Below are 27,046 nucleotides of genomic sequence, written 5' to 3'. Positions count from 1 at the left end.
ACCAATTCATTGTAAGCACAGTGATGACTAACTGAGTGGCATAAAAATTCTGAAAATGTAATTTAGGACTGGTTGTCCATTGTATCACCCTTTTATAAGCTAAAAATAACACAAGTACAAGCAATTACAGCAGTCATTACTGGTTGCGTGTTCAATATTGAGTCATAGCTCAAAAGGCGCCTTCACTGCATCAAGCTATTGCCTTTTATAGTCATTTTCTGGTTGCAGTGCTTATCTAAATGTGGAGACACTATGTGGCCAACACATCTTATAAGGCAATGAAATATGTACCTGTTATATGCAATCAAATGTTCATTTCTGGGAGTCAGTAATCCAGCCATGGATGAGCTGAACTTTCGTGACGTAAAAAGATTCCATGCACTATTTGAAGTAGAGCGGGGAATTTCTCCCCCAAGTCCTGGCCAATATTTATCCCTCAACCATTACACACAGATTTTCTGGTCATTATCTCATTACTATTTGTGGGATCTTGCTGTGCACAAATTGGATGCCACGTTTTCTACATTACAACAGTGACTGTCCTTCAAAAGTACTCATTGGTTGTAAAGCACTTTGGGACGTCCTGAGATCGTGAGAGGCACTATATAAATGCAAGTGTTTCTTTCTTTCCATTATGTTAAATGCGGGCAAAACCAAAGCTGTTATTTTTGGTTCTCACCAGCACCTTCAAGTCTCTGACTTTAGCTGTATCAACTTGCCTGGAAGCCTAGGTTGAACAGGATGGTGAAGAGCCTCTCAAGTTATGCTTGACCCTTTGCTGTCCTTAACTCTCACTGATTTAGTAGCACATTTTCAACTTGGAAACCCTGACCATTTTGACCCCATCACTCTTTGCTGTCAAAACTCTCTTTTGTTCCTCCTTCACCTCGAGCTATGATTTCTCAAATGCCATTCTCACTAAGCTTTACTTTAAATTTCATTTAATCCAGAACTCCTGTGGCCCAAGTCCTCACTTGCACAAAATCCCGTTACCCCTGTCCTTGCAAACTCCACTGTATTTCAAGTTCTAGATCCTCATCCTCATTTTTGAATAACATAGGGTTGACATAGCTATGAAGGGTTTTGATAGAGTAAATGAGGAGAAACTGTTTCCACTGGCAGGAGGGTCGGTAACCAGAGATTTAAGGTAATTGACGAAAGAACCAGAGAGGAGATGAGTTTTTTTTACGCAGCGAGTTGTTATGATCTGGAATGCACTGCCTGAAAGGGCGGTGGAAGCAGGTTCAATAGTAACTTTCAAAAGGGAATTGGATAAATACTTGAAAAGGAAAAATTTACGGGGCTATGGGGAAAGAGCAGGGGGAGTGGGACTAATCGGATAGCTCTTTCAAAGAGCTGGCACAGGCACGATGGGTTGAATGGCCTCCTTCTGTACTGCATGAGTCTATACCCTGGCTCAGATCAACCAACTTTGGACAGACCAAGAATTGAACCTGGGACTTTCCGGCGTGTGATTAGTACTGGACAGTAAGCCTTTGGAGGAGCTGGGCTATGTCTTTGGATGTTGACTTAACTCCACGGTCAAGATTCAGGCAAAATTATTATTGATTGAACTTAACCTAACGCTGGATTTGTTTTTATATTTTCATCTCCACTGCCTGGATGTGAGGTTTTGGCTTGGTGGAATGTGCAGATGAATTTGGTCAGTGAGGAAGGCAAACTCATCGAGAATGTCACACAATTATCCTTCCATTAGTTTAAATGGAAGGATAATGGGGCAGTTTCCATTCCGGGGGTGCGTTCCTCCCTTGTTCGATTACCGTTGCTACTCTCCTCCCGCCAGATACCATTGATTCTACGTATCACATTAAACGCTTGATAGTTTTGCAGTTGTGGAATCAGTAAAGCTTACCAATGATATCGGTCACTTATATGATCGGGGTGTGTTTGCACCCTTACATATTTCCAAAAATATATCCGGAGATCGTGATTTATTAACGGCAGCACCAAGACTGTCTAGACCTAAATTCTTTGCATCATTTACTGTCTTTCTGTTGTGTGTCACATCATTAACCATGAGCACATCAATCATTGTTCAGACACAGCGGCGAGAAGCCTTGTTTATGTTTGTACTGTTTCTTGAGTTTAAGTGGAGAGATGCCGAGATATCATGACTCAGGTTATGTAAATATGTATTATTTCAGAAGTCTAGATATACAAATAAAAAGGCAAAAATACAGCAATAATGGAGGGCAGCACTTTGAACAGGTAGAGCTGCTTTAATTAGTATTGTGCCCAATGGGGGTGCCAGGGATAATGAGATGCTGCATTCTGTAATGTTTATTTACCTAGGCGCACTTATTAAAAGTAGATTTGCATGCCATTTGAGAGTATTAATGGGTTTTTCATTTAAACAGTGAAGGATGTTAATGTGAGCTGCTGCTAAAGATTTAAGAACATCTGAATTCTGGGAAGCTGAAATTCTAAATTTACATCTGTGTACATTTGTACTGCAATGCACACAACTTCTGACTTAGTGATGTACTTGTATCATAATCACCGATTATTTCACATTATTTCAAAAGTGAAAATTTGTTACAATCCTTTTTTTAGAAAAGAAAATGCTGTTCAAAATTCATGTAATAAAAAGACTGAAATGTTTATTTTTTTTATTTCCACTGAGTGCATTGTGATGAATATTTTCATCCTGCATTAGTTAGCGAGAAATTTCTGTATTATAGTCATTGTATGACTTTAGATAGACTACATGAGAATTAAAAATTGGCTTTGCATAGCTTTTTGTTTTTATGCCAAGGCCTCGGAGAGGGTGCAGAGGAGATTTACCAGACTGTTACCAGGGAGGAGGGACTTCAGTTATGTGGAGAGACCGGAGAAGCTGGGATTGTTCTCCTTTAGAGCAGAGAAGGTTAAGGGGAGATTTAATAGAGGTGTTCAAAATGACCAGGGGTTTTGATAGAGTAAGTAAGGAGAAACTGTTTCCAGTGGCAGGAGGGTTGGTAACCAGAGGACACAGATTTAAGATAATTGGCAAAAGAACCAGAGGGGAGATGAGAATTTTTTTGTTTACGCAGCGAGTTGTTCTGATCTGGAATGCGCTGCCTGAGAGGGCGGTCGAAGCAGATTCAATAATAACTTTCAAAAGGGAATTGGATAAATACTTGCAAAGGAAAAATTTGCAGGGCTATGGGGAAAGAGCAGGGGGAGTGGGACTAATTGGACAGCTCTTTCAAAGAGCTGGCACAGGCACGATGGGCCGAAGGGCTGCCTTCTGTGCTGTAAGATTCTACCAGGCTGTCTTTCATAATGAATTTTCCAGACAGGAGTCAGAGCACTGCTGTCTACAAGGTGTATATTTTTTTTAAAATCTGAAATTAGCCAGGCTGTAGAAATTTTGGCTTATGTGCCAATCAAATTTCTCTTGGTCAAAGCAAGGCCTGGATGAGGTGTGTACTTCTACTTCCCAAGTGATTTGATGCTAAGGCTGCACCTTTTATGCCTTTTGAACGTGATCGATTTGCAGTTGGGGTGAGATATATGCTGCAGACTTTCCTCTCTCTTTACTTCCGTGTATTATCTGCAGTTGACACTTGGGCTTCTTTTAGGATGATCATCCTGGAGCTTGCTCTTCAGCACCATTTACCAATTCTGGACTGGTACGCAATATAAATGCAACCTTTGGAAGTAAAAGCATTTTCTGGGGTGCAGGGTATTGATGTCTAGGAGTAGGGTTGCCAACCCTCCAGGATTGCCCTGGAGTCTCCAGGAATTGAAGATTAATCTCAAGGGCACTGCTGGGAGCAAAAACCAGGATAAAAATCATGTTTTTTTTTGCATGTTCTTTGAACACTTTTGTATATTGGTTGTAGAAATATTGGAAATGGGGGAAAAAAGGCTGTTTGACGATGCAGGGCTATTAGTGGTGGGAGTTCATGTGATGAAACCTCCAGGAATACATCCAACCAGAGTTGGCAACTGTATCGGGGGGTGGGGGGGGGGGGGGGGGAAGTCATCCATAAGATGTTGCCACTACCAGCTTTATTAAAAAATTCATTCATGGGATGTGGGCATCGCTGGCAGGGCTGGTATTTATTGCCCATCCCTAATTGCCCTTGAGAAGGTGGTGGTGAGCCGCCTTCTTGAACCGCTGCAGTCCGTGTGGTGAAGGTTCTCCCACAGTGCTGTTAGGGAGGGAGTTCCAGGATTTTGACCCAGCGACGATGAAGGAACGACGATATATTTCCAAGTCGGGATGGTGTGTGACTTGGAGGGGAACGTGCAGGTGGTGTTGTTCCCATGTACCTGCTGCCCTTGTCCTTCTAGGTGGTAGAGGTCGCGGGTTTGGGAGGTGCTGTTGGAGAAGCCTTGGCGAGTTGCTGCAGTGCATCCTGTGGATGGTCCACACTGCAGCCACGGTGCGCCGGTGGTGGAGGGAGTGAATGTTTAGGGTGGTGGATGGGGTGCCAATCAAGTGGGCTGCTTTGTCCTGGATGGTGTCGAGCTTCGCTCGTCCAGGCAAGTGGAGAGTATTCCATCACACTCCTGACTTTGTGCCCTGTAGATGGTGGAGAGTCTTTGGGGAGTCAGGAGGTGAGTCACTCGCCACAGAATACACAGCATCTTACCTGCTCTTATAGCTACAGTATTTATATGGCTGGTCCAGTTAAGTTTCTGGTCAATGGTGACCCCAGAATGTTGATGATGGGGGATTCGGTGATGGTAATGCCGTTGAATGTCAAGGGGAGGTGGTTGGACTTTCTCTTGTTGGAGATAGTCATTGCCTGGCACTTGTCTGGTGCGAATGTTACTTGCCACTTATGAGCCCAAGCCTGAATGTTGTCAAGTTCTTGCTGCATGCGGGTACAAACTGCTTCTTTATCTGAGGGGTTGTGAATGGAACTGAACACTGCAATCATCAGCGAACATCCCCATTTCTGATGAAGCAGCTGAAGATGGTTGGGCCTAGGACATTGCTCTGAGGAACTCCTGCAGCAATATCCTAGGGCTGAGATGATTGGCCTCCAACAACCACTACCATCTTCCTTTGTGCTAGGTATGACTCCAGCCACTGGAGAGTTTTCCCCCTGATTCCCATTGACTTCAATTTTATTAGAGCTCCTTGGTGCCACACTCAGTCAAATGCTGCCTTGATGTCAAGAGCAGTCACTCACCTCACCTCTGGAATTCAGCTCTTTTGACCATGTTTGGACCAAGGCTATACTGAGGTCTGGAGCCGAGGGGTCCTGGCGGAACCCAAACTAATCATCGGTGAGCAGGTTATTGGTGAGTAAGTGCCGCTTGATAGCACTGTCGACGACACCTTCCATCACTTTGCTGATGATTGAGAGTAGACTGCTGGGGCGGTAATCGGCCGGATTGGATTTGTCCTGCTTTTTGTGGACAGGACACACCTGGGCAATTTTCCACATTGTCGGGTAGATGCCAGTGTTGTAGCTGTACTGGAACAGCTTGGCTAGAGGCGCGGCTAGTTCTGGAGCACAAGACTTCAGCACTACAGCCGGGATGTTGTCGGGCCCATAGCCTTTGCTATATCCAGTGCACTCAGCTGTTTCTTGATATCACATGGAATGAATTGAATTGGCTGAAGACTGGCTTCTGTGATGGTGGGGATATCGGGAGGAGGTCAAGATGGATCATCCACTCGGCATTTCTTCCAAACATTGTTTAAGGTTCTCGCTTGTGCCTCGTGGGCAGAAGGGTCCAGGCTGTTAAGGATCACGTTTATGTTGTCGTCCCATCTTATTCTGGGGTTGCCTCTCATGTTGGTGGTGAAAGATCTGGCAGGGTCAGACACCAGACACGGGGCGGTGCATGAGGTGTCCATAGCATAGGGGTCAGTGACAGTCAGCCAGCTGGGACAGCAGTGATTGATCAGTCAGGTTGCTTACAGTCTCATTTAAGACCTTGCCTTGAGGCTTAACCTTGCTGTGCGCAAATTAGCTGCTGTGTTTCCTACATTACAACAGTGACTACACTTCCAAAATACTTGATTGGCTGTAAAGCACTTTGGGACGTCCTGAGGTTGTGAAAGGCTCTATATAAATGCAAGTTCGTTCGTTCTTTTCAGTAGTGATCTAGATTTGAATCTAGCGATTTGCCTATTCGTTATTTTGGTGCATAGCCATATTTAAAGATTGATATTACTAATGCTTTGTATATCAAGAGCTGTACTTTGAGACTGCGACTTACGCTCGATCTCCGTATTAGGGATAGGGAGTTAATTGCGGAGCTTGCAAGCAATCAGGAAAACCGTCGCCATTGGATGAAATCAGGCCACCGAAGTAATTGAGTTGTGTCACTGATTGCAATGCCTTGGGTGGCTTGTCACTGTATATTATGAAGGTAGCTGGAATGATATTACCTCCGAGCGATTGCACTTTTGTCTTCCTCCATCTGACCTGAAGACCAGGCTAGACAACTCTTGGTCAAAACTTTGTAGGGCTTCATTGAGGACACGCACAGTTTTAGCCAAGGCCACTATGTCGCCGGTATAGTCCAGATCTGTTTACATACAGCCATTGCCTTGGATAGTCCCACGTCCACATTACAGGATGGGTTGGCGATAATAAGGTGCAGATGCTGCCTGACCTGCTGAGTGTCTTAATTTATTTCTCCGTGCTACTTTGGCTGTAAAGAGCTCTGGGACGTCCTGAGGTCGTGAAAGGTGCTACATAAATGCAAGTCTTATCGTAAGATAGCCCTTTATCCAAGTTTAGGTCACAGAGTTATTATTTTAATAACAAGTTAGTGTTTTGCCAGAACGGCAAATTGCCAATTTGCACAGTTTACACAACACGTTCTAAAGCAGAAATCAGGTAAGTGACATACCCCTACAGCAGTGAGCCATTAATCATTAGTCATTGAGGGCACTGCTGCAATAAGCACAAATAAACTAAAAATAACAATTCCTAACCTGGATGTATGGAAGATGCCAAGATTTAAAAATTGGGTGCTTTCTGTTCAGGGTAGTTTGACAGTTTCATTTTTGCTTAATGAGAAACCGAGGTACAGAGCACCAGCAGCATACAAACATAGGAAAGACCACCAGGTAAATCCAGAAATAGCAATTAGTTGACAATAAACTTGGATTTCTAAAAGTTTGGAAATTGTAGGAGGAAGGGAAAATTGAAGGAGGTAAGGAATGTCATAGTTTCGAGGTCCTAGAAAAGAATGGGTCAGAGTGCAAGACAGCACCGTGAGTCTTCAGTACAGTTAGGATTTAAAAAAATTTGTTCATGGGATGTGGGCGTCGCTGGCGAGGCCGGCATTTATTGCCCGTCCCTAATGGCCCTCGAGAAGGTGGTGGTGAGTCGCCTTCTTGAACCGCTGCAGTCCGTGTGGTGACGGTTCTCCCACAGTGATGCAGAAAGGAAGAACCGCGTGTGGGATGGGATACTTAGATGTCGGGAGAAATGAGGTGAAGGGACCTATTTTCCTCTTTTCCCCCCTTTTGGCTGGGCCCAAGTCACCGGAAGAGCGAAAGGAGATGGGAGTTGCCATTACAGAACGTTGCAGCACAGGAGAAGGCCATTTGGCCCATCATGCCTGTGCATTATGTTACTCCTACCTCATTTAAATGTGATTTTAAATGCTTACGTCTGCTCCACTTGGGAACATAAAAACAGGAGTAGGCCATTCAGCCCCTCGAGCCTGTTCTGCCATTCAATTAGATCTTGGCTGATCTGTATCTTAACTCCATTTACCCGCCTTGGTTCTGTAACCCTTAATCCCCCTCACCCAACAAAAATCTATCAATCTCGGTCATGAAATTTTCAATTGACCCCCAGCCTTAACAGCTTTTTGGGGGAGAGAGTTCCAGATTTCCACTCCCCTTTGTGTGAAGAAGTGCTTCCTGACATCACCCCTGAACGGCCGAGCTCTGATTTTAAGGTTCTGCCCGCCTTGTTCTGGACTCCCCCCACCAGAGGAAATAGTTTCTCTCTATCTACCCTATCAAATCCTTTAATCATCTTAAACACCTCAATTAGATCACCCCTTAATCTTCTATACTCGAGGGAATACGAGCACTTGCCTCTGGGAGAAACCCTGGAAACCTCAGGGTAATGCGAAAGGAGCAGAGAATCATCACGGGTCGCCACTCCTTTGCTCTGTACTGTGCGCCTAAATTTTTAAAAAAGCATTTCCTGGGTGCAAACTGAAGAAAACTCGGCCTAGTAATATCAGAGAAGCAATGAACACAGTCGTATTGATGGAGGTAGAGACACGAAAGACAGTAACAGAACAAAGTTAGAGGCTAGAGATGAATAAAGAACCAAAGAATTGTCAATCAAACATCAAGCTTTCACAATAACCTCTTGAAAACAAATATCCTGTTTTAGTCCTGTTCGGTCTAGTCCAGTCCACTTTGGCTGAGGATTTACTGATCAATCAGTACGTTTTAAAAAAAAAAGTAGCATTAAGTAGAAATTGATGGTTATTTCATCGGTAAGAGAAGCTGTTCAAAAGCATACTTGTATATTTGTGAAAGGTTTTGATAGAGTAAATAAGGAGAAACTGTGTCCACTGGCAGGAGGGTCGGTAAGTAAAGGATCCAGATGCAAGATAAGTGTCAAAAGAAGCAGAGGGGAAATGAGAATTTATTTTTTACGCAGCGAGTTGTTATGATCTGGAATGCGCTGCCTGAAAGGGCGGTGGAAGCAGATTCAATAATAACTTTCAAAAGGGAATTGAATAAATACTTGTAAAGGAAAACTTTGCAGGACTATGGGGAAAAAGCGGGTGAGCGGGACTAACCGAATAGCTCTTTCAAAGAGCCGGCACAGGCACAATGGGCCGAGTGGCCTCCTTCCGTGCTGTAAGATTCTGTGATTCCTACAAGTCATTGTACTGTTTGCATTCTGGTTTATAGACCATAAACCCTGCTTGACTGACAACCTATTGGTTCCTTCAATCGAAGACAATTTGATCCCTCTGACTTCGATCAAAACCAATAGAACCTCACATGCATCAGTGATGTGATGAGTTTTTTGGAGTGTTCTAAGCAGTGTTGCTGACTGCAATTTCAAAAGATGTGTATTTATACAGATAAATTAGTTGGCTGAGCTCTGTAGAGTGGTAAACGATCACGATTGTGACATTGAAATGATTATTATAAGAACCTCTATAAGGAACAGTAGCATTAACAATTTTAATTTACCAAAATTTGCTCACTGTGGATGATTTTAATTTGGTCAAACAACTAACAGTGCTACTTCAGATCTGGAGAAAATAGCACTTTTTAAAAAGAAACACATTAAAGGATTTTTCTCATGAAGAGGTGAGTCATATCAAAATTAATTGAGCAAATCAAAACCAGCTCACTTATAGGTTATTTGGTTGGACCACACTTTGAGCACTGTGAACAGTTCTGGTCTCCATATTATAAAAGGGATGTAGAGGCATTGGAGAAGGTGCGAAAAAGATTTACAAGGATGATAGCAGAACTGAGAGGCTATTACTATCAGGAAAGGCTGAACAGGCTGGGGCTCTTTTCTCCAGAAAAGAGAAGACAGAGGTGATCCATTTGAGGCCTTTAAGATTATGAAACGGTTTGATAGGGTAGACTAGGAGAGGGTATTTCCACTTGTGGGGAGTCCAAAACTAGAGGTCATAAATATAAAGTAGTCACCAATAAATCCAATAGGGAATTCAGGAGAAACTTCTTTACCCAGAGAGTGGTGAGAATGTGGAACTCGCTCCCACATGGAGTAGTTGAGGTGAATAGCATAGATCCATTTAAGGGGAAGCTGGATAAACATGAGGGAGAAAGGAATAGAAAGAGATGCTGATAGGGTGAGATGAAGTAGGGAGGGAGGAGGCTCGTGTGGAGCATAAACACCAGCACAGACCAGTTGGGCCGGATGGCCTGTTTGTGTGCTGTAGACTCGATGTAACTCTCTCTTTGTAAAATTTCAAACATTTTTCCTTTGCTTTAGTGTGCACTAGATCCCTGGGAAACTAACTGTCAGGGTGATTAGTAAACCAAGTGATCGTTAAGCACCTGTGGATGTTTTCCTATATTAAAGGCGCTATATTAATGCAAGTTATTAAAAGCAAACGGTGTGCGAAGAAGCTCCCATCTATGGGACAAGGACTTCCCAAATTTTCTTTCTCTCTCTCTCTCTCTCTCTCTCCTCCCCTCCCCCCATCACTGCCAAATAGGAATATCAAATGAAAAATCTTTTGTGAGGATATATCTGAGTTATCTTATGCTTTGTGCCTTGTATGTTGCCCGTGAAGTATTAGTTGATTTTGACAAAAGACAACTATTAGTGAGGTCAGTGACATATTATTCTAGACATTAAGATTTCATTCCTTTTAAGACACCAGTTGCACTTCCATATAAATGGTGTAGAGTAGCTTCACCCCGATTCTATCTGGTCTACTGTAAAACTTGTCCTCAACCTGATCTCTTGCTTTTGTCCTTTTGGGACACTTTTACCACGAGATACTTTGTGTAACAGAACATGCTTGTCCACTAATATTGCACAGTGCAATTTCACCCAATTTGAATGATTCGATTCATAATACAGATCAGGAAAATCCTGATTTAAAAATTACAGTATGAATCAGTCCACTGATCACTTGTTACAAAAGTTTGTGCTTTTACAACATCTTGTTTTTTTTTGTCAGACTGCATTTAATTAAATCAACAGCCACTGGAAACTTTCCATCAGGGATCCTGTTTCCCGCTGATTTCCCTGCGTGTATACTGCTGATTTCCCTGCGTGTATACTGCTGATTTCCCTGCGTGTATACTGCTGATTTCCCTGCGTGTATACTGCTGATTTCCCTGCGTGTATACTGCTGATTTCCCTGCGTGTATACTGCTGCTCCTCGTGAGAATGGATTAGAGCAGCCAATTGCACATATTCACAAATACTTAGCGTGCAGCCCTATTGCGTGCCCAACTTTAAATTACTGCTGTATTTGTATTGGGCACGCCTGGTATTTATATATTGGAACAAGGTAACAGTGAGATTAAGGTGTCAACCGTGGCTCAGTGGGCAGCACTCTCACCTCTGAGTCAGAAGGTCATGGGTTCAAGTCCTACTCCAGAGACTTGAGGCCGTAATACAGGCCGACACTAGTGCTGCACTGAGGGAATGCCGCACTGTTGGAGGGGCAGTACTGAGGGAGCGCTGCATTGTCGGAGGTGCCGTCTTTCGGATGACATGTTAAATTGAGCCCCCGTCTCAGGTGGACGTAGAAGATCCCATGGGACTATTTCGAAGACGAGCTGGAGAGTTCTCCCTGCTGTCTTGGCCGATATTTATCCCTCACTAAAACAGATTATCTGGCCATTATCACATTGCCGTCTGTGGGACCTTGCTGTGCGCAAATTGGCTGCCATGTTTCTTACATTGCAACAGTGACAACACTTCGAAAGTACTTCATGATAAGTGCTTTGGGATATCCTGAGGATGTGAAAGGCACTATATGAATGCAAGTCCTTTTTTTTTATAGCTGTCATTTACTTCACTGCCTTGCTTGGTAGAGCTGTTAACTCAGCATTGTTAAGCATTGGAATGCAAGAAGTGTGATGAGGTCAAAGATATTCCCTTTGGGCAGATTATGTTTAGTTTTGAGCAATAAGTAGCTTTGGATGAGACAGTCAGCCAGGGGCTGGTTGTGGCCATTGAGGGAAGTTGTTGATGGTCTCACATTACTCCGATAGATACAGGAGATGTTTCTCTGACATGAAGAGTGATTTGTGTCTCCCTGTGAAATTAGCCAATTGACACAGATCAATTCAAACATGACGTGCTTGTTACCACTGAGGTTTGAAACAAAGGGCCGCAAAGCATGTTTACATAAAAACCTGTTTTGTAGGGGGGAAAAAAATGAAATATTACCTCAAATACCTTGTTAAGATGTGTGTTTTCAGAATGAAGTTGGTCTCTGGTCTATATTACAAAAAGGATATAGAAGCACTAGAGAATGTAAATCTTTTTTGCACTAAGATGGTGCTAAAACTGAGAGGTTAGAACTATCGCGAAGGACTGAACAGGCTGGGGCTCTTTTCTCTAGAAAAGAGAAGGCTGAAGGGGTGACCTAATAGGGGTCTTTAAAATTATGAAGGGGTTCGATAGGGTAGACGTAGAGAAGTTGTTTCCACTTGTGGGGGGAGTCTAAAAACAGGGGCCATAAATATAAGACAGTCACCAATAAATCCAATCAGGAATTCAGGAGAAACTTCTTTACCCAGAGAGTGGTGAGAATGTGGAACTCACTATCACATGAAGTAGTTGAGGCGAATAGAATAGATGCATTTAAGGGGGAAGCTCGATAAACACATGAGGGAGAAAGGAATAGAAGGATAGGCTGATAGGGTGAGATGGAGGAGGCTCGTGTGGAGCATAAACACCGGCATAGACCAGTTGGGCCGAATGGCCTGTTTCTGTGCTGTAAATTCTATGTAAATTGCATTTGATGTGTATCATTGCACTCTTTTACAAACTCCCCTTTTAACAAGAAAATGTATTTGTTAAACAATGTAGGTTATAATGGGCACACACAGATGATGCTAGTTTTCATCAGGGGAAATACTCAACTCAGTGGTAAGATTTTACTGGGCCAGTTAGATTAAAGCACCCAAATTAAGTGGCTTTAGCTCCAAATCATTGCAAAGTATGTAATAACATAACTTGAGAGTGAAACCACCAAAATCAAATTTTGCCAAGTGGTGTGAAACCATTTCAAGGAGATACCCCATTGTGGCTAATTAGAACTGATGCAAAGTGAACTTTAATTAGTTCAGTGGATCCACTGCAAACATTTTCCATTTATTTCCAACCTCTCATGTTGGGAAAGAGCTGACTATCCTGTAGACAGCTCTCTAACATTTGAAACTTAACCAATTTGGTGTGGGTGAATGTTGCTCTGTAAGTGTGTGGGTGAATGGAGTTCTGGAGATGTGTACTTGCATGCACACAACTCTGCTTTATCCGATCAGAGAGCGTGGCAGAGCCGACAGTATAACTCAGCACTGCCGTCTCTCTGTTGCTGTAAGTATGCATCAGTCCTTAAACTTGAGTTCATCCAAAACACTGCTGTCCGTATCTAACTCGCACCAAGTCCCGTTCACCCATTACCTGTGTGCTCGCTGACCCACGTTGGCTCCCGGTCCCGAGTTTTCAAATCCCTCCATGGCCTCACCACGCCGCCCACCCCCCAACCCACCCACCCACCCCCGTCTCTGTAACCTCCTCCAGACCTACAACCCTCTGAGATCTCTGCGCTCCTCCAATTCTGGCCTCTTGTGCATCCCCGATTTCCATCGCTCCACTATTGGCGGCCGTGCCTTCAGCGGCCTGGGCCCTAAGCTCTGGAATTCCCTCCCTAAACCTCTCCGCCTCTCTACCTCTCTCTCCTCCTTTTTAAGATGCTCCTTAAAACCTATCTCTTTGACCAAGCTTTTAGTCACCTGTCCCTAATATCTCCTTATGTGGCTCGGTGTCCAATTTTGTCTGATAATCGCTCCTGCGAAGCGCCTTGGGATCTTTTACTATGATAAAGGCACTATATAAATGCAAGTTGATGTTTGCATCTCTATCCTCGGGGCAGATGGAGCTATCACTGGTTGCATGACGTACTGCAGGTCTCCTCAGTCCCTCTCGTATGCCTGTGCTGATTTTAAGCAGCACTTCTGCAGACTCTCTGATGTACCATGCAGGGAACATAGGAACAGGAGGAGGCCATTCAGCCCCTCGAGCCTGTTCCGCCATTCAATTAGATCATGGCTGATCTGTATCTTAACTCCATCTACCCGCCTTGGTTCCTTATCCCTTAATATGTTGACAATATATAATCCTTGTATGTTGACAAACCCTACCGAAACATTTTTGGTGGAAAATGTATTGAATCTGATCAAGGACATTAGATAAGGTGTACTGTACCCTACTGAGGCATCCCTGATGCTACAGGTGATACATGCAGATGGGAGAAGGACAATCAAGTCTCAAGCCAAGAGATGTGGGGAAATAGCTCCTCACAGAAGCAAACAGAACAGGCCTGATTGGTCTTAAAAAAGAAATACTGCTATAACTTTCTGTTTAAATTCCATTTAAATTGTTTAATTAATGAGATAATGATTGTTTTGCAGTGAATGCTCTTGACCCATTTCTGTATGATCACTACGTCAGATAAGTTTAGGTTTGCAAAGTTAGTACAACAGTTGGTCATCTTTTCATGCGACTCCGTTTCATAAACTTTCTTGCACAGAAATATTTTCCTCATCCAGAATTCTCTAGGGATTCATGGGACAATGTTTTCTAGCAAAATTCAGGGAACAATTACAACTCTGTGTGCTTCCGATGTGGCAACACAGCCATGCTTAATCAAAGGCTTCGCTATGTTAACACGAACACTGCTCTATTCAAGTTTTATGCCGAAAACTGAGTGCTGCTGGTTTTTATCTTGATACCTTGTTCTTCAAAAAAAAAATCGCCTCAATATTCTTTTGAGAAGTTTGTAATCATTAATTTTGCTTTTGATCAACAAACTTAAATCATAGAATCTTATAGCACAGAAGGAGGCCATTCGGCCCATTGTGCCTGTGCTGGCTCTTTGAAAGAGCTGTCCAATTAGTCCCACTCCCCCTGCTCTTTCCCCATAGACCTGCAGTTTTTTCCTTTTGAAGATTATATCCAATTCCCTTTTGAAAGTTACTGATGAATCTGCTTCCACCGCCCTTTCAGGCAGCGCATTCCAGATCATAACAACTCGCTGCGTTTAAAAAAAAAAAAAAATATTTCTCCTCATCTCCCCTCTGGTTCTTTTGCCAATTATCTTAAATCTGTGTCCTCTGTTCACCAAACCCTTTAATCTATTTACGTTTTTTTTTAATATCAAAACCTCATTGTACACAAATCCACACACTTGGATACACACTTTACATAAAGAGATTGGATTTGTAATTTGTGTTACCGGGGTAGGTTTTCGATATTCTCACCGGGCATGAAACTAGGATTGCAGATTTAGAAACTGCTCGATTTTTCTTTCCAGTGATTTCAACGGAGCAAAGATGGGGGGTTTCTATAATGGGCGGTCGATCCACGAGGCCAGTTTTACACCTAAGGCGGCAAGTTGAAAGTGTACCCCACTGTCTCTAGGTGTAATCTGATAATGGACTGCCTGTTTTTAGTGCGTGTGGGATTTTATGCTTGGATTAGGAATTTGTTTTGGTGTTAAGCATGGATGAGAAATGATGAGCTGATGGTTGACCTGATAGAGGCCTTTAAGATAATAGGGTTTGATAGGGTAGACGAAGAGAAAATGTTCCCATTTGTGGGGGAGACCAGAGCTAGGGGCCATAAATATAAGATAGTCAGTAATAAATCCAATAAGGAATTCAGGAGAAACTTCTTTACTCAAAGAGTAGTTAGAATGTGGAACTTGCTACCACAAGGACTGGTTGAGGTGAATCGCATGGATGCATTTAAGGGGAAGCTAGAAAAACACATGAGGGAGAAAGGAATGGAAGGATATGCTGATAGGGTGAGATGATGTATGGAGAGAGGAGGCTCGTGTGGAGCATAAATGCCGGCGTAGACCAGTTGGGTGGAATGGCCTGTTTCTGTGCTGTAGCCTCGATATAATGCGATGTACAAATACTAAGGTAACATTCGGCTTTCTGAAGTGCAGTTAAATCTCCCTCAGCACACTCCCTGTGAACAAAATACTCGCTCTCTGCATCTTGACTGGAACGTAGAGCCCGACAGATTCCAACACTCAGTGCTTTAATTGTCATTTAATGAGGAAGTGTCTGGACTTCACATCACTGCAGATTTCCCTGTCATTTTGTGGAGTAAATTTTTGTCAATTTTTTAAACACTTGGCAGCCAATTCATCTATTTTCCACTCACTGGGAGGCTGTACATAGTGTAATAGATGGTTGGCACTTGGATTCAAGGCCATCATTCAAGAAAACAGTTTTGATGCGATAAAACACGAGAGTCAAGCTCCAGATTTTTATTAATGTCATCAGGTCCCCAATTTTCAATAACTACCTTGTTTAGTAACAGCTTCTTGTTATTCTTAGAGAGAAAGATTTGCATTCATTTCGCAACCTATAAAGTGTAGTCACTGTTGTAATGTAGGAAACACGGCAGCCAATTTGCGCACAGCAAGATCCCACAAACAGCAATGTGATAATGACCAGATCATTTGTTTTTAGTGATGGTTGAGGGATAAATATTGGCCAGGACATTGGGGAGAACTCCCCAGCTCTTCTTCGAAATGGTGCCGTGGGATCTTTTACGTCCACCTGAGAGGGCAGACGGGGCCTCGGTTTAATGTCTCATCCTTTACACCAGAAAGGTGGAACTGGACAAACAGGGGGCTCTAGGGGGGGAGGAGCTAAATACGATTAAAATCACTAAGGAATTGGTACTCAGTAAATTAATGGGACTCGAGGCGGATAAATCCCCTGGACCTGTGGCTTACATCCTAGGGTCTTGAGGGAAGTGGCAGTAGGGATTGTGGATGCTTTGGTAATAATTTTCCAAAATTCTCTGGACTCAGCAAAGGTCCCGGCAGATTGGACAACTGCTAATGTAACACCCTTATTTAAAAAGGGTAGTAGACAGAAGGCTGGAAATTATAGACCAGTTAGCCTAACATCTGTGGAGGGTAAAATTTTGGAGTCTATTATTAAGGAGACAGTAGCGGAACATTTGGATAAACATAATTTAATAGGACAAAGTCAGCATGGCTTTACGAAGGGGAAGTCATGTCTGACAAATTTGCTTGAGTTCTTTGAGGATATAACATACAGCGTGGATAAAGGGGAACCAGTGGATGTAGTGTATTTAGACTTCCAGAAGGCATTCGACAAGGTGCCACATAAGAGATTATTGCTCAAGATAAAGAATCACTGGATTGGGGGTAATATTCTGGCATGGGTGGGGGATTGGTTATCTAACTGGAAGCAGAGTTGGGATAAATGGTTCATTCTCGGACTGGCAACCAGTAGCCAGTGGTGTTCCGCAGGGGTCGGTACTGGGTCCCCAACTCTTTACAATCTATATTAACGATTTAGAGGAGGGGACCGAGTGTAACATATCAAAGTTTGCAGATGATACAAAGATGGGAGGGAAAGTAGAGAGTGAGAAGGACATAAAAAACCTACAAGGGGATATAGACAGGCTGGGTGAGTGGGCGGAGATTTGGCAGATGCAATACAATATTGGAAAATGTGAGGTTATGCACTTTGGCAGGAAAAATCAGAGAGCAACTTATTATCTTAATGGCAAGAAACTGGAAAGTACTGCAGCACAAAGGGATCTGGGGGTCCTCATGCAAGAAAATCAAAAAGTTAGTATGCAGGTGATCAAGAAGGCCAACGGAATGTTGGCTTTTATTGCTCGGGGGATAGAATATAAAAACAGGGAGGTATTGCTGCAGTTATATAAGGTATTGGTGAGACCGCACCTGGAATACTGCATACAGTTTTGGTGTCCATACTTAAAAGACATACTTGCTCTCGAGGCAGTACAAAGAAGGTTCACTCGGTTAATCCCGGGGATGAGGGGGCGGACATATGAGGAGAGGTTGAGTAGATTGGGACTCGACTCATTGGAGTTCAGAAGAATGAGAGGCGATCTTATTGAAACATATAAGATTGTGAAGGGGCTTGATCGGGTGGATGCGGTAAGGATGTTCCCAAGGATGGGTGAAACTAGAACTAGGAGGCATAATCTTAGAATAAGGGGCTGCTCTTTCAAACCTGAGATGAGGAGAAACTTCTTCACTCAGAGGGCAGTAGGTCTGTGGAATTTGCTGCCCTAGGAAGCTGTGGAAGCTACATCATTAAATAAATTTAAAACAGAAATCGACAGTTTCCTAGAAGTAAAGGGAATTAGGGGTTACGGGGAGCGGGCAGGAAATTGGACATGAATTTAGATTTGAGGTTAGGATCAGATCAGCCATGATCTTACTGAATGGCGGAGCAGGCTTGAGGGGCCGATTGGCCTACTCCTGCTCCTATTTCTTATGTTCTTATGTAAAGCATGTGTTTATTTAAATTTAAAAAAATAATTTTTGGCTGTTATGTGACTGGTATAATGGATGTTGAGAGCATTCAAGAAAGCAGCACTTGCACATTTGAGCACAACTTTTTTAAAAAAAACAATTCTTGTAATGTGGGCGTCGCTGGCAAGGCCGGCATTTATTGCCCATCCCCTAGTTGCCCCTTGAGAAGGTGGTGGTGGGCCTTATTCTTGAACAGCTGGTGTCCATGTGGTGAAGGTTCTCCCACAGTGCTGTTAGGTTGGGAGTTCCAGGATTTTGACCCAGCGACGATGAAGGAACGGCTGATATATTTCCAAGTCGGAATGGTGTGTGTGACCCGGAGGGGAACTTGGAGGTGGTGGTGTTCCCATGTGCCTGCTGGATGGTGTCGAGCTTTTTGAGTGTAGTTGGAGTTGCACTCGTCCAGGCAAGTGGAGAGTATTCCATCACACTCCTGACTTGTGCCTTGTAGATGGTGGAAAGGCTTTGGGGAGTCAGGAGGTGAACCACTTGCCACAGAATGGATTATTTGGTGGGGCAAGGAGGGGGACACCATTAATGCAACCCCAAACTGCCAAAGGCCTGCTCCTTGAGGCCTATTCGCCCCCCACCCTAGAACCCTGCAAACTTCAGGTCATCAGTGGAGTTCCGTGCCCCAGCGGATTTTCTGGACCACTGCGCCTGTACTCGAGACCAATGTCAGCTCGTCATCAATGAATCATCAGATGGACCAAAATCAGAATATTTAGTGCAAACTTCAGAAAATTATGATTTTGGGAATTGGGCAAATAAAAGTTATAGTTAGCAGTCGTGTAACACTGCTTGTCTGCTGGTTAAGGTTGCTCCAGTATAATGTTGTAAGAGGTGTAATGAAGCAATATTTTATGAACTGCAGTATCTTAGCAACAGGGAACAGATTCTGTGACATCAACATTGCAGTGAGCTTCCATCACAGAAGAATGGGACTTGGGCAGATTATTTTGCCACAATTGCTTATTTTGTGTCTCCAATTATGGTAATTAATATTTTTCCCCCTTTTCAAAAACTACCTTGCTTTGTGTTGTTGAGCCGATTTATTGCTGCTTTTCACAAACAGCCCGTTCTGAATACTTCAGATTATTCTAATCATACTTTTGAACTACCATGGTGCTCAACAATTGAAAATATTGCATCTGATGATGAGAATATGTAGCAATGAATATTTTGTGTGCCTTGTTTATGACACTTTCCCCTTTTCTCTCTCCGGTTGCCCCTATTTCTGCTATCCTTTTATAATGCTGATTGACCGCGATTGTCAAGCACCATTTGTCATCGCCGTGGCTATTTGTTGGGTGGTCCTATAGCATAAGCAGTGAGTAAGGATTGTGTCCAGGGCTAACTTAGGTGCGACGTGTTCAGACCCTCCTCTACCCAGAGATCAGACGGTGCTCTGACTGCCTGACCATATCGGCATAGGCAATTATACATCAAGCAATTAATAATTGAGAGGGAGAGGCACAAAGCTTGCATTTTCCCTGCATGGTCGAAATCAAGCCAAGGTTAGATGTGCTGTACCTGCAAACGTTTAGTACACGAGCAACAGGAATTTTGCGGGTGAAATTCCTAAATTTATATATTTTACTTGATGGATTTCCTTCTTGTTGTTTAAGATTGTAGAGCAGATTTCCCTGGAGCTTAAGAGACATGCTGTCGCCCTTGGAGATGTCTGTGCCTCACATGCAGACGTATTTGCTTCTTTTACTAAATGTTGCCTTCATCACTAACAAATCAAGTTGTAGGTAGCCGTTATGTTCAATCGTGGCATCCAACATCACAATCACCTAAAATTAAAAAAAAAAGAAAATGCTGGAAACACTCAGCAGGTCAGGCAGCATCTGCGGAAAGAGAAACGGAGTTAACAGGCAATTTTATCCTGATCCGTCCTTCGGGAAACCCATGGGATCGGATGGAAGGCTGGTTTCACACCCCGCCCAATATCGCCGTCCACTGACTTCAACGTGGAGTAAAATCGGGCAGGGTGTAAAACCAGCAGTGCGCCTGATCCGGTCGGTTTCCCGACGGGCGAATTAGGTTACGATTGCCCCCAACGTTTCAGGTCGATGACCTTTCACTGGTTCTGACGAGAGGTTTGTTTCTCTCTCCACTGATGCTGCCTAACCCTCCTAGTGTTTTCCACCATTTTCCGTTTTTATTTCAGATATCGAGTATCCGCAGTATTTTGGTTTGGTTTTGTTGTATCGTTATTACCTAACTGTGACATTACATAGAATTTACAGCACAGAAACAGGCCATTCGGCCCAGCAGGTCTGTGCCGGTGTTTATGCTCCACATGAGCCTCCTCCCACCCGACTTCATCTCACCCTATCAGCATATCCTTCTATTCCTTTCTCCATCATGTGTTTATCTAGCTTCCCCTTAAACGTATCTATGCTATTTGCCTCAACTACTCCCTGTGGGCGCGAGTTCCACATTCTCACCACTCTCTGGGTAAGGAGGTTTCTCCTGAATTCCCTATTTGATTTATTGGTGACTATCTTATATTTATGACCCCTTGGTTTTGGTCTTTTTTTTTTTCCCCCCCCCCCTCGTCCCCACAGGTGAAAGCATCTTCTCTACGTCTACCCTATCAAACCCCTTCATAATTTTGAAGACCTCTATCAGGTCACCCCTCAGCCTTCACTTTTCTAGAGAAAACTGCCACAGCCTGTTCAGTTAAGATTAAGAAGTGAAAAAGTAACAAAAGTGGATATATGTTATGTTGTGGGGCCACATTAATCTTACAAACAAGGCACCGCACACCTGGAGCATAATTTTAAAGCAGTGTCACCTGCAGGAGCACATTTTTTTAAAAATCGAGTGGTTGAAAAGAACTGGGATTAACTTGAACATGCTGTTTCTGTTAAATACTAAGCTCTGATGACATCATCCGGGGAACTTGATGGAAGAAGTTACTACGCCCAACAAAGTGAGAAGGCCAGTTAATACATGGCGGAGATCGATAAGTTGTTCAGCACTCTGGATTAATCACAGTATCTACGGACTGTAATAAAACCTGACAACTCTCGGGCATGTTCTGATGAAGGGCTCCACCTTAAATATTAACTTGGGACCGATAGACCTGCGGTGGATTTCCATCATTTTCTGTTTCTATTTCAGATTTCCAGAATTGTTGTTTTTCCTTTTTATTTCTGAGGGTGTAGTTACACTGGACATTTTCCATTGATGGAAGAGGTTTTGACTGCATATTGACACAAACATGCAGGATAATCCAGAATTCTGCTGCCTATATCCTAATCCTGTACCAAGTCGTGCCTGTTAATTGCCTCTGTCTTGACTGGCCCACCTTCTTCCACACTGCCTCTAATTTAAAATTTTATAATTCTTTCATAATTGTGGAGCAAGGCTGTTCCAGGAAATTGGGCACCAGGGAACTATTTAAACTACTTTTTAATGTTAACAGAGCACTCGCTCTCTCTGTTGGCTCTTTGTTCAAGCATTCAGATGCTGGAGAGCAAGAACTCTATTTTCGATGGTTAAAAGAGCGACTCGTAGCCTGTTCTGTAAGAGGTGTCTGCTGGTCCCGTACTCCTCTAGCAAGTCCTTGTCACAAGCTGGTGTTTGGAATATGACAAAGTTTCAAGATTGCTCCAGTTCTGTTTTGGTGCAACTTGTGAACTCTGTCAACAGGTGTCAAAAAGCAAAAAGTGACAGAAAGAAGAGTGAGTCTGACCTTCCATTAGAAGCTTTGATTGATTGTCTAACCCATACAAGTGCTTTAAGGCTACTGCACTGAGGAGAATCCAATCTTACATATTCTATTGTCAGTTTGTAAGTGGGTGATGATGACATGAAAGAAAGTTAACTGGAAACAATTACATAGTACACAATAGTTGAAAGTGATCGTTGTATGAGACTGTACTGAGTTACAATTTATAGTGTCAGCTTTTATTTTTGATTAAATTCAACATTAATGGCTGAAAGATGAACTGCTTCAACCCAGTCAGGGTTACTGTGTTGGATTTGATTGCAGCTATGCTCTGCTACTACATGTCTATCTTTTCTAATGGTTTGGAGAATTCTGAGGTGAATGTGCTGCTGCCTTCTACAAAGTCTATTGAGGGAATGAACAAAGTTTACCTTCATGCTATTGATGATAATGAAACGGCTAGAGATGCAGCAAGAATTGAAATCAGTTGAGATTCAGTTATAAGCAATATCCAAACACACAGGGAGTGAGAGGGACTCCAGGTATACACAGGTACAGAGAGAGAACCAAAACTACTGGTGCACTCAGAGGGTGAGGTAAAGATACAGGAGAGACAGAGAAAGCCATAGATACGTGGGGCGAAAACAAAAGACCACAGACACAGAGAGTGTGAGGGAAACCACAGATATACATGGAAGGGAAAGAGAGAGATAAAACCACAGAGAGTGAAAGAGGAAATGTGGAGAGAAGGAGAAAAGCAAAGATAGAGAGAAAAAGATGAAAACCAAGATGTACAGAGTAAAGCACAAGAGAAAGAGAATCTCAAACTAGAGAGAAAATCACATTGAGAGAGAATAAAGCATAGTCAGCGAGAGGAAATTGCAGATGCAGAGGGAAAACCGCAGAGAGAGAGCAGAAAAACTGTGAGTAAAGAGAAATAGAGAAATCATAAATTGTTCTGTTTTCTTTCCTTTTTCTGTATCTGCGGTTTTCTCTGTCACAACAAAGAAATAGAAAGCCACTGAGAATGAAAATGACAGATGTAGACTGAGGAAACCATAAGAGATAGGAGTAGGCCATTCAATGAGATCATGGCTGATCTGATTTTTACCTCAACTCCACTTTCCTGCCTTTTCTCCATATCCTTTGACTCCTTTGCTGATCAAAAATTTGTCTAACTCAGTCTTGAATGTATTCAATCACTCAGCCTCCACAGCATTTTGGGATAAAGAATTCCAAAGATCCACGACCCTCTGGGAGAAGAAATTCCTCCTCATTTCCGTCTTAAACGGGCGACCCCTTATTCTGAGACTATGCCCTTTAGTTTTAGATTCCCCCATGAGGGCTAACATCCTCTCAGCATCTACCCTATCGAGTCCCCTCAGCATCTTGTATGTTTCAATCAGATCTCCTCTCATTCTTCTAAACTCCAATGAGTATAGACCCAACCTGTTCAATCTTTCCTCATAAGACAACCCTTCCATACCCGGAATCAACCTAGTGAACCTTCTCTGAACTGCCTCCAATGCAAGTATGTCCTTCCTTAAATAAGGGCACCAGAACTGTACACAGTACTCCAGGTGTGGTCTCACCAGCACCCTGTACAGTTAGTTGTAGCATGACTTCCCTGCTTTTATATTCCACTCCCCTTGAAATAAAGGCCAATATTCCGTTTGCCTTCCGGATTACCTGCTGCACCTGTATGTTAACTTTTTGTGTTTCATGTACGAGGACACCCAGATCCCTCTGTACCGCAGCATTTTGTAGTATTTCTCCATTCAAATAGTATTTTGCTTTTTTATTTTTCCTCCCAAAGTGGATGACTTCACATTTTCCCACATTATATTCCATCTGCCAAATTTTTGCCCATTCGCTTAACCTGTCAATATCCCTTTGCAGACACTTTGTGTCCTCATCACAACTTGCTTTTCCACCTATCTTTGTATCATCAGCAAATTTGGCCACAAAACACTCTGTTCCTTCATCCAAGTCATTGATATATGTTGTAAATAGTTGAGGCCCCAGCACTGAGCCCTGCGGCACCCCACTAGTTACAGATTGCCATTTTGAAAATGACCCTTTTATCCCGACTCTTTGTTTTCTGTTAGTTAGCCAATCCTCTATCCATGCCAGTGTATTACCCCCAACACCATGAGCTCTTATCTTGTGCAGTAATCTTTTATGTGGCACCTTATCGAATGCCTTTTGGAAAACCAAATATACTGCATCCATTGGTTCCCCTTTATCTGCCCTGCCCATTCTCCTTGATTGTATTATGAGTTTCCAAATGTCCTGCTACTACTTCCTTAATAATGGATTCTAGCATTTTCCCAATGACAGATGTTAGGCTAACTGGTCTATAGTTACCTGCTTTCTGTCTCACTCCCTTCTTGAATAGGGGTGTTACATTTGCAGTTTTCCAATCCGCTGGGACCTTTCCAGAATCTAGTGAATTCTGGAAGATTATAACCAATGCATCCACTATCTCTGTAACCACTTCCTTTAAGACCCTCGGATGCCAGCCATCAGGTCCAGGGGACTTGTCGGCCTTTAGACCCATTAGTTTACCTAGTACTTTTTCTCTAGTGATAGTGATTGTTTTTAGTTCCTCCCTCCCCTTTTCCCCTTGATTTTCTACTATTATTGGTATGTTATTAGTGTCTTCTACTGTGAAGACAGATACAAAATATCTGTTCAATTCCTCTGCCATTTCCTTGTTTTACATTATTATTTCCCCAGTCTCATCCTCTAAGGGACCAGTGTTTACTTTAGCTACCCTCTTCCTTTTTATATACTTAGAGAGAAAAAATGAGAAAGTCTGTATATCTTTGGTTAAGGATACATGTCATGTCATTAAACTGTGCTGTTCAAAGTGTCGCAAACATTATTGTCGACAAAGAAACCTTTTTTCTGTAATTTAACAGTTACCAAACATAGGGTGGTGAAGAAGGCATTCAGCATGCTTGGTTTCATTGGTCAGAACATTGAATGCAGGAGTTGGGATGTCTTGGTCAGAACATTGAATGCAGGAGTTGGGATGTCTTGTTGAAGTTGTACAGGGCATTGGTGAGGCCACACTTGGAGTACTGTGTACAGTTCTGGTCACCCTATTATAGAAAGGATATTATTAAACTAGAAAGAGTGCAGAAAAGATTTACTAGGATGCTACCGGGACTTGATGGTTTGACTTACAGGGAGAGGTTAGACAGACTGGGACTTTTTTCCCTGGAGAGCAGGAGGTTAAGGGGTGATCTTATCGAAGTCTATAAAATAATGAGGGGCATAGATAAGGTCGATAGTCAAAATCTTTTCCCAAAGGTAGGGGAGTCTATAACGAGGGGGCATAGATTTAAGGTGAGAGGGGAGAGATACAAAAGGGTCCAGAGGGGCAATTTTTTCACTCAAAGGGTGGTGAGTGTCTGGAACGAGCTGCCAGAGGCAGTAGTAGAGGTGGGTACAATTTTGTCTTTTAAAAAGCATTTGGACAGTTACATGGGTAAGATGGGTATAGAGGGATATGGGCCAAGTGCACGCAATTGGTACTAGCTGAGTGGTATAAACTGGGCGACATGGACATGTTGGGCCGAAAGGCCTGTTTCCATGTTGTAACTTCTATGATTCTATGATTCTAGTAAGAGCAAGGGATTTAATCTTGTGTTGATCTGAACTTGGAACATAAGACAAAAAAACTGCCATATCTAGTTCTTCATATACAGTGGTTTGGATGAGCATAAGTAAAAAATTAAGGAGCAATTGTGGCAATTAATGCCGGAAACTGCACTAAAAAGTGTTTAAAAAATCAAATTTTCCTGAGTGGCCCGCCGACCCCCCAGAAATCAATGTTGCACCATCAAAGTCTGCTTGCCCCTCCAACAAATTCCTTTGCTCTACTATTGGCGGCCGTGCCTATAGCTGCCTGGGCCCTAAGCTCTGGAATTCCCTCCCTAAACCTCTCTGCTCCTCTCTCCTTTTTAAGACGCTCCTTAAAACCTATCTCTTAGACCAAGCTTTTGATCACCTGTCCTAATATCTCCTTATGTGGCTCGGTGTCAAATTTTATCTGATAATCGCTCCTGTGAAGCGCCTTGGGACGTTTTACTACGTTAAAGGCGCTATATAAATGCAAGATGTTGTTGTAGCTATATGGTTTTTTATTTTCAATTCCATTGGTGCTCAGGCTGACTTTTATCTATTATAGAATAGTTTTTGTTTTGGTATGAGTCAGATATTTACGTAAAGGCATTTCCTCCATGGTATGTAACCCCACAGCTGTAGTACAAGAGGGATTGTGAATCCAATCCTAAGTAATGATTGCACCTCCTGAGGACCTGCATTCTCCGCCTTGAGCGTCTCCCAGAACACAAATCAATAGCGAGATGTTCAAAACATCTTTTCTAAGTTACATGAAAGAAAGCAAAGCACAGCTCAAGTCAGGTGTTGCCGGTTTGATAATGATGGTGTTCAGTTGATTGAAGATAATTGTTCATTAATTTAGATACTACCCATGTCATATCACCGTTCTTCAAAGATTTGTCGTCTGTCATTGTAGAGATCTTGTTCTCAACAATAAGGTCAAACGCGTAAGTTGCTTTTAAACGTTCTGTTCCAGTCCTGTACATTTCTGTGTTCCACATGTAATCCACAGTAAAGGAGTGAACACCTCCATCTCTCTCTTTATCTTGTCAGTCTCCATGAATTATGGCTGTTATTACAGCACCTTATATTTGAATTAAAAGTCACTCTCCCAATGTCTCAATGGGTTTAGGCAGTGAGGAGCAGAGCAACACAGACCAGGCAGTCCCAGGTTCAAACCCTGATCTGTACTGAATTAGGTGATCTTAGCCAGGGTGGAGATAGTTAGTTAGTTAGTTAGTTAGTCTCAGTGCACTGGGTTAGAGGTGGAAACTCAAGTCAGGTCACTTATCTAGTGACCCACACTCACCAACATTTTAATACCATTTTATGCTCACACTTAATGCAAAGGCATATTAAACTAAGGTAACACTCTGTCCACCATGATTGTATGGACATTGTATATAGGGATATGTGGCTGGGTGTCTGTTTGTGTTGATGGTGGAAGGGGGTGCAGAGCAGATTCACCAGAATGGATACTGGGGCTAAAAGGGTTAAATTACGAGGACAGGTTGCATAGACTCGGCTTGTATTCCCTCGAGTATAGAAGATTAAGGGGTGATCTAATCGAGGTGTTTAAGATGATTAAAGGATTTGATAGGGTAGATAGAGAGAAACTATTTCCTCTGGTGGGGGGAGTCCAAAACAAGGGGGCAGAACCTTAAAATTAGAGCCAGGCCGTTCAGGGGTGATGTC

The 27,046-nt window shown here is 42.9% G+C and overlaps 1 protein-coding gene across 2 annotated transcripts in view; it reads left to right on the top strand.

Annotated features, from left to right (window-relative positions):
• Positions 1-27,046, top strand: part of fgf14 (fibroblast growth factor 14) — a 357,611-nt gene that overhangs the window by 63,467 nt on the left and 267,098 nt on the right. Inside the window, exon 2 of one of the 2 annotated variants that reach the window (XM_067986615.1) lies at positions 23,161-23,169. The exons of the other annotated variant lie outside the window; for it this stretch is intronic. Coding sequence (XP_067842716.1) covers positions 23,161-23,169 — 9 coding nt within the window. The remainder of the gene's footprint in view (positions 1-23,160; positions 23,170-27,046) is intronic. 2 annotated transcript variants of the gene reach the window in all.

Source organism: Heptranchias perlo, chromosome 6 (genome assembly GCF_035084215.1).
Source record: "Heptranchias perlo isolate sHepPer1 chromosome 6, sHepPer1.hap1, whole genome shotgun sequence".
NCBI classification, from domain to species: domain Eukaryota; kingdom Metazoa; phylum Chordata; class Chondrichthyes; order Hexanchiformes; family Hexanchidae; genus Heptranchias; species Heptranchias perlo.
Note: the sequence above shows the minus strand (reverse complement) of the source record. Positions and strands in the feature narration are given on the sequence as shown.